Source organism: Denticeps clupeoides, chromosome 5 (assembly GCF_900700375.1).
Source record: "Denticeps clupeoides chromosome 5, fDenClu1.1, whole genome shotgun sequence".
Lineage (NCBI taxonomy): Eukaryota > Metazoa > Chordata > Actinopteri > Clupeiformes > Denticipitidae > Denticeps > Denticeps clupeoides.
The window spans coordinates 15,934,502-15,941,905 of record NC_041711.1 but is presented as its reverse complement, the minus strand read 5'-3'; the positions used below and the strand labels follow the sequence as shown (position 1 = coordinate 15,941,905).

At 44.3% G+C, this 7,404-nt stretch overlaps 1 protein-coding gene across 1 annotated transcript; it reads left to right on the top strand.

The window, feature by feature from the left end:
• The first annotated feature begins 469 nt into the window (after positions 1 to 469).
• txlng (taxilin gamma) lies at positions 470 to 7,127 on the top strand. The gene is made up of 10 exons (XM_028980451.1): positions 470 to 655; positions 1,503 to 1,752; positions 2,043 to 2,134; positions 2,447 to 2,617; positions 2,926 to 3,120; positions 3,646 to 3,765; positions 3,870 to 3,944; positions 4,014 to 4,106; positions 4,189 to 4,284; positions 4,857 to 7,127. The coding sequence occupies exons 1-10, from the start codon at positions 605 to 607 to the stop codon at positions 5,148 to 5,150; spliced, it is 1,437 nt and encodes a 478-aa protein (XP_028836284.1). The 5' UTR covers positions 470 to 604; the 3' UTR covers positions 5,151 to 7,127.
• The last annotated feature ends 277 nt before the right edge of the window (positions 7,128 to 7,404 follow it).

Below are 7,404 nucleotides of genomic sequence, written 5' to 3'. Positions count from 1 at the left end.
CTTGCAATATCTTAGAAATATATTGCAATCCAGCCACATACCCAGATTAAACAACAACAGGCATCTGTACCCATGTTCATATTTCAGAAATTTAATCACCCCTTTGTTCACAACATAATCAGCTTGGTTCCTTTTCCCCAACAGGGGCGTGGCCACTTCAGCAGGAATGTGGAATTACATTTTTTGACCGTCTCTCGCACAATTTGGTTGTAAATGAAGGTCGATTCTCTGTGCTTCTTGTTGGCATGCTCAATTGTTTTACCATGTAAAGCTCTGATACCAAGAATTCCAAGGAATGTGTCGTTAAAAAGTAAAACCAATACAGCCTAATGTCAGGAGGGTATCTTAATGTTAGTTTATTATTATTTTTTTTTTTACATATTATTGTGAAAGATCGGTTTTCTGCGTTTCGGTGGCTCCACATTCTCACATAACCAAAAAAGAGAAGTATTCTTTAACCCTCTAACAGCGTGTCGTCTAAAATGACAGCGGCGACGCGGGAAGCGGGGATGCGCGGCGGCGGGAGGAGGACGGGAGAACACGCTGAGGAACTCTCCGCTGGTCCCTCCCAGGACTTCTCCCCGGCTCGCTATTTCGTCACAACATGGCGACCTGCTCGGACGCCAGGGTCGATTTAAACGCCGAAAACATTCAGGTGCTGCCCGCTCACGACCGGCTGCCCCGTGTTTCACGCGTGTCGTCGTTCTCGTTTCGAAAGCAGCAGCAGCAGCAGCAGCGACGACATTACATCAGTCCCGCGCTCCTGCGGAACGTTACTACGCGTTATTAGCACTCGGCTAGTCCGCGCAGCCTTTGGACTCGGGGGCTCCGGCGCCGCGGACTGTGAACTGCGGACGCGTGTGTCCACTTCCCCCGGTCCTCGCTCGCCTCGTGGAGCTTTAACCCCCCATTCGGTCTCCGCACACCGCGAGCGGAACGGCGGGCCAGCGTCGCAGTTTCTCACAAATACTTTCACTCTTGGAGTTGGGAGCGATGTCGCTGTAGTGCCATTTGTTTATTTGCTGGTTTTGACGTCGTTTCACTCTGTCCACGCCGTGTCTGGTTTCTGCTTTGAAATCTTATATAATATTTTTTTTTTTATCGCATTGCTGTACGTGGCGGTGAACTCGTCTTCAGCTGCACGGCGCAGTTCGGACAGGTTAGTTGCTGTTCTATTCGCGCGCCGGTCTTGTTTATCGTGGACGGCTAACTTTAGCCGACAGCTAGCGGCTTGTGCGGAAAACACGCCGCGCCTGGTGCAGGTACGGGGAGTTTGGCGGGATGGGGCGGTGTGTGGATGAGGTGCATGTTCTGGGCCGTGTTGCATGCTTCTTCTGGGGAGGGGGGAAGGGTGATTACAGTAATGCCCCATGTGGTCGACCACGTGGTCGCACCAGGAACTTACGCACTGACGGTCAATGCATTCGTATGGAATTTCGCTTCTAGAAATCTAGGTGGCTTCTTTTTCAACTCTTTTATTTCTGTCATTTCCTCCCCCCCAGTTCGGGACTTGCATTATGGAAGCCGCAGGTGTCTGTGGGATTGATATGGGGGCTCGGGGGCATATAGAAGGTAGCAGCTCTCCTCCTGAATTGGACAACCCAGGTCCGGACGAGTTTGGAGAGTTGGTGAGCAGCTGCTGTGGGGGTGAGGTGAGGGGGGAGACCCCTGGGCGAGAAGATTGCCAGATCGACCACCTTGATGGCGAGATGGACCCGACTGCTGACAAAAGCCAGGACAAAAAAGGACTTGGTACGTACCCATGGAGTGGCTTGGTCTACACCAACACCTACCTGGACTCTATTATAAAGACTTGTACAATCCACCAAGCTACCAACCACCGTCTTCAAGAATCTCAGACATGTATCCTCTGCTCTCCTTCTTGCTCACATCTGAAACTACACAAAGTTTGCATATTTTTTAAACTGAGCAGCACTTTTTTTAGTTCCCTTTAGTGTGTCACTTTGGACATAAGCATCTGCCAAAATGAACGGAATGTAGCAAACTATGACTGTAACAAGGCTTTTACATTCCCCGTGCAGGGAAGGAGGTCCTGCTGCTAATGCAGGCGCTGAACACATTATCCACCCCAGAAGAAAAGCTGGCAGCTTTGTGCAAAAAGTATGCCGATCTGGTAAGTATGCTGGCCGTCCCTTTGTTAAAGGTGCACATACTCAGTATTATTCTTTGATGTTTTACTGATATGCTTATGAGCACTGCTCTGATTAGCCCGTGCCTGAACTGCAAATATCGAACCGTGACCTGAGTGTGCAGCTGTTACAAAACAGTGTAGTATCAGGTTAGTGCTGCGTCTGTCTTAATGTAGGCAGCAGAGTGTTACAGTATATCTGAAAGCCTGTGGTAGTTTCTTAAAAACATGGTAAAAAGACATATCCAACAATATCTTATCACATTGATGACGCTTGCTTGCTTGCTTTTCTAAAAGCTGGAGGAGAGCCGGACCATGCAGAAGCAAGTGAAGGTCCTGCAGAAGAAGCAGTCACAGGTGATCAAGGAGAAGATCCACCTGCAGGGTGAGCACAGCAAGGCCATCCTGGCCCGCAGCAAACTGGAGAGCCTGTGCAGGGAGCTCCAGCGACACAACAAGACCCTCAAGGTAAACCTGCCGTCACAGATTATCATTAGTCATAATCTTAACAGTATATTGCTGGATTCTGTATAATATTTTTTGCATTAAAATCTCTTGATTTCACACGTGCATTAAATAGTGTTTTCAGCCACTTGCTAAGACAGATCAGGTGTCCCTGGGTGTTCTGAATAATTAACAGAGGAATTGCACATAACACCTCAATTGGAGATGATGTCTCACCTGCAGACAGAGCAGGCATGAACTTGCTGTTCCCCGTGTAAGGTTATTTGCGGAAGCCCTGAATGCAGTTAAGTCCAATTTTTCCTGTGGCACAGGAGGAGAACGCACAGCGCTCGAGAGAGTATGAAGAGCAGCGCAAAGAGGCCATGCTGCACTTCCAGATGACCCTCAACGAGATCGAAGCGCAGATGGAGCAGCACAATGCTCAGAACACCAAACTGAGGCAGGAGAACATGGAGCTGGTTGAAAAGCTAAAGAAGCTGATCGAGCAGTATGAACTCAGAGAGGAGGTGAGACCGTGCTATTCATATAGCAATCCACACAATGTCAACATCACACGTGAACATTGAGCACTGAATCATCTGCAGTATTTACCACTGCATGATACAACCCGTTTTGCCTGGTCTGCTCAGCTCGCTGAACTGCCATTTGTAAATTACATCGGCTACGTAACTTGCAAATGCAAAAATGTGCACAAGCAAACGTTAATAAAGGAGTATTTTGTTGAATTGCTTTATACTGCCTTTGATTGGATTTCAGTTTTAATGCGGGACCATGTCCAGTACTACTCACACAGGAGGTATTATTAATACCACTCACTCTGGCCATGAGAAGATTTGTTCCTTGATCATAACGCATGTTAAATTAATTGGTGATTCACAAACTTTTTGTGTGCTTTTTATTTAACTGACACAGGTAACAGTTTAAAAATAAAAAAATGTGCTACCTGTGTAAATGAAAATGATCAAGATTTTTCTGTATTTAAAATTTCCATTGCTATAGTTTTAATTGAATTATTTTTGGTCTGTCTCTAGCACATTGATAAGGTGTTTAAGCACAAGGAGTTAGAGCAGCAGCTGTTGGATGCACATCTGAAGAGGACTGCTGAGCTCATGAGAGAGGTGGAGGAGAAGCAGCAGCGGGAGAGGGAATTTGTAAGTCTTGGTCTGGCCTCTTCATGAATATGGTGTCCTCAAATATGTTCATTAAAATAATTTTCTGTCATGAGCTTATCCCTTGTGTTTTGTTTATGCTCCAGCTCTTGAAAGACGCCACAGAGTCCAGACACAAATGTGAACTGATGAAGGAGCAGGAGTTTCAGCTCAAGCAGCAGGTAATTCAGACCCCGAGCACCAACTGTGACCTTTTAGACCTGTTTTCATCACATTCAATGGTGTTGCAGGTCTCTCTGTATATGGACAAGTTTGAAGAGTTTCAGACCACACTTGCAAAAAGCAACGAGGTGTTTACCACTTTCAGACAGGAAATGGAGAAGGTAAGATAGTAAAAGCATGGATGTGCCAGAATATATTTTCTTGGAAATTGGAGCAAAATTCATAACTTCTGTTCATTACCAGATGACCAAAAAAATAAAAAAGTTAGAGAAGGAGACAACCTTATGGCGCACCAAATGGGAGACCAATAACCAGGCTTTATTGCAAATGGCTGAAGAGGTAAGAAACAAGTCTTTAAATGCAAATGGTATTAATTGATAATTGCTAATTGGTAAAAGTGTATTGGTTTTAATTACACAAGTGCGGTAAGGGGTGGTAGTAGCCTAGTGGGTAACACACTCGCCTATGAACCAGAAGACCCAGGTTCAAATCCCACTTACTACCATTGTGTCTGTTCTCTTTGAACTGGAAGCATTGTGTCACACAACAAAATGTGTCCTCTGCTTTTAACTCTTCAACCTTGGCAAGCAGTGGGAAGCCATGAAAGGAGCACTGTGTGGGGATGGTACTTTGCTTAGTTGCAGCTTGGTGGTTTGGGATTTGAACCGTGCCCGCTAGGCCACCACTGCCCCGATTGGGCCAGTTTGTAGACATGGATGTAAAAGTGTGGCTCTGTTACCTTGGGGAACTTCAGTATGTGCCCATCCACATACTGGGTGATCTGTAAATTACCATGTTGTCAAAACATTTGAGCATCTCCTTTGGCTAGTTGCATACGTCACCCGATCGTGGCAGTTTAGCAGCGTAAGTGCTCAGCTTTTTGGCTCTGACCTCGTATTTGCTCTGTTTAGAAAGCCCTGCGGGACAAACATTACAAGGCCCTGCAGGGGAAGCTGGAGCGCTTGGAGAAGCTCTGCAGGGCTCTGCAGAAGGAGCGAAATGACCTCAACCAGAAGCTGGGGGTACTGCAGGGTACGCAGAAGGAGCCGGAGGAGGAGGAGGAGGCTGGTACAGGGCCCCCAGACCCCCAGCCAGACGGTCCAGACCGCAGCCAGTCCCCAGAACTGCAGGAGCAGCCAGAGACAGTGAAATCGGGACTGCCACCAGAGGACCAGGTCTTATCCACTGGGCAGCCTGATGACTGATCCAGGCCTCGTGGCCACCTTTTTGTTCCTCTCTTTAATTTTTTTTGTTCTTGTGGGGGTATATATATATTTTTTTTTTTTGTGTAGTAGTTATCCTGAACATTTTGAGAGAATTTCATTTGCATTAGTAAGTAAAGCATAGCTCTATACATGGGAACAATTGGCATTGTGGTGAGCAGCACTTCATACTCCTCTTTCCTGCCACATGAATATTTTCTTAGGAAACTGAATGTGGTTAAAGTTGGCTGTGATGCAGCAGCTGCATAGTTTATTTTATAGTATCCATCTCTCTCTTGAGTGTCACACTCCACTAAAATCTTACATTTTTTTTTGTTCTAAGATGTAGCTTTCAGCTCTGACCTTTGGGATCAGAATAAATATATATGATGCATATGATGTTAAAAACATTGCTAATGACTGGACTGACCACTAGTGCATGGCAATACAGCACATAAAAAAATGAGTAATAATAACAACAAAAAAATGATTAACAAAGAGTGTCTTCAGTTCTGGCAACTGTGGCTAGTCCTCTGCACAAATTAAAAAGGGAAGTTCACAATTATGTTGACGTCATCAGATGAGTGGCTTAAATTTGTGACCCAGAAATTTACCCGTAGTGATTAACCAACAGAGGACACGTGCGTTCAAGGGCTTGTTTGTCTGGAAGCAAATTCATGTTGCAATGTTGACCTCTCAGCATGAAGTAGCTTCTCTCATACACACACATACACACACCCACCCACCCACCCTCGAACTGTAATGCTTCTTCATCCATCTCTTAAATATCGATAATGCTGGACTATGAGTTTATAGCACTCCAGCCTATATTCCAGGTTTTTCCAGCCATTAAATCACTAATGGAGGGAAAGCTTGCATCTTGGGAGCCAGCTCTTTTTTTTTTTTTGGTTTGGTTTTGCTGCTGCATTTGAGAATAGCCTAAGCCAGTGATTTGTTCAGTTGAATACAAAGCTTTTGCTAGGCTCTGGGCCTCGGTTCTGTTTTCTTTGAACTGGAAGCAGGTGGAGTTTCTGTGAACTCTCTGATTTTAAGTGGGGCCTTAAGTTCTTTGATACTTCATAGTCAAAATAATGAATGTGATTTTTCTTAAACAGTTTTTCTGAAATGAATAAAAATGTACATGTAATTCTTTCATTACACCCACTGCTGGGAGCAGAAGGCATTTTGAGTAATGCTACCAATGTGAAAGTATTGAATACTGAACTGATGAATGTAGAAATCACTCGTTGCCAACTTTGTGTAGAGAACAAAAAAAAAATGTCGATATGCACATACAGATTATTTTGGGTAAATAGCCTTAATGCCCTCTTGTCATCCATGAACGGATAAAACAGGGTTTGTAACCACACGCTCTCTCAGGTTGGGATAGTTTGCTGTGTACATTAAGTTACCAAAGTTCTTATTGAGGATGCAGGACAATTTGACCAGTGGAGACTAAAGCTAAAAGCATTAAAATGTTGATTTGTTCAGTAAGCTAAAGGTGTTTTACATTTATCTGGGTAGCAACAGTGACTCGTTATTTGGATTCTACCTGAAACTTGTCACCGAGGGACCTATCAGAAAACTGGGCATTCATGGATTTTTGCAAGCAGGGCAAAGGGCTTGATCATTTGTAGAAATCGGCAGCGCGGTGCTGCACGTTGCCATACTCTGACCAAATGATTGACTGATTTGGGATCAGTAGATTTGTTCACCAGCCTCAGACATGTAATGACGTTTATACAGCCATATGGAGCTCCATCATCAGGAACAGTCTGTTTCACACCTCTGCTAATGTGAATTTTTCTTTTCCTTTTTAAAGAGTGAGACAATTGCCTTCTGATTCTGATCACTAGCTCGTCACCTCAGTACAGTATGCAGTAAAGCTTGAGGTGTTACTTGTTAACCATTTTCTTGATTCCACTGTACAAAATATATATTTTGTAATCACTGTTTTTAATTAAATAGATTATATGGTTTCATAATGTCTTTAATTTGATTGTGTTAAATGGTTGTATAATGATGACTTTTACATTGCTTGTAGGTGTGCACTTTTCAAACTCCACAACTGTTGCGCTGTCTTTGGCAATGTCATATTTCCATTCTCAGGTTACACCAGATATCTACCTCAGCAGGCAATTCGTACTTTGAAAGGGGCTGGAGTCAGTAATGCTCTGAAAAGCTTTATTTTCCATAAGACATAAGCCCACCCTTCCCTTAAGATAAAAAAATGTTCATGTAGATTCATCGTGCTTTT

Excerpts from the sequence above, each read along its gene's own strand:
- txlng (XM_028980451.1), top strand. The coding sequence starts at position 605 with ATGGCGACCTGCTCGGACGCCAGGGTCGATTTAAACGCCGAAAACATT. Across the intron at positions 3,945-4,013 it reads AGTTTCAGCTCAAGCAGCAG|GTCTCTCTGTATATGGACAA; the intron begins GTAATTCAGACC and ends ATGGTGTTGCAG. Across the intron at positions 4,285-4,856 it reads TATTGCAAATGGCTGAAGAG|AAAGCCCTGCGGGACAAACA; the intron begins GTAAGAAACAAG and ends TGCTCTGTTTAG.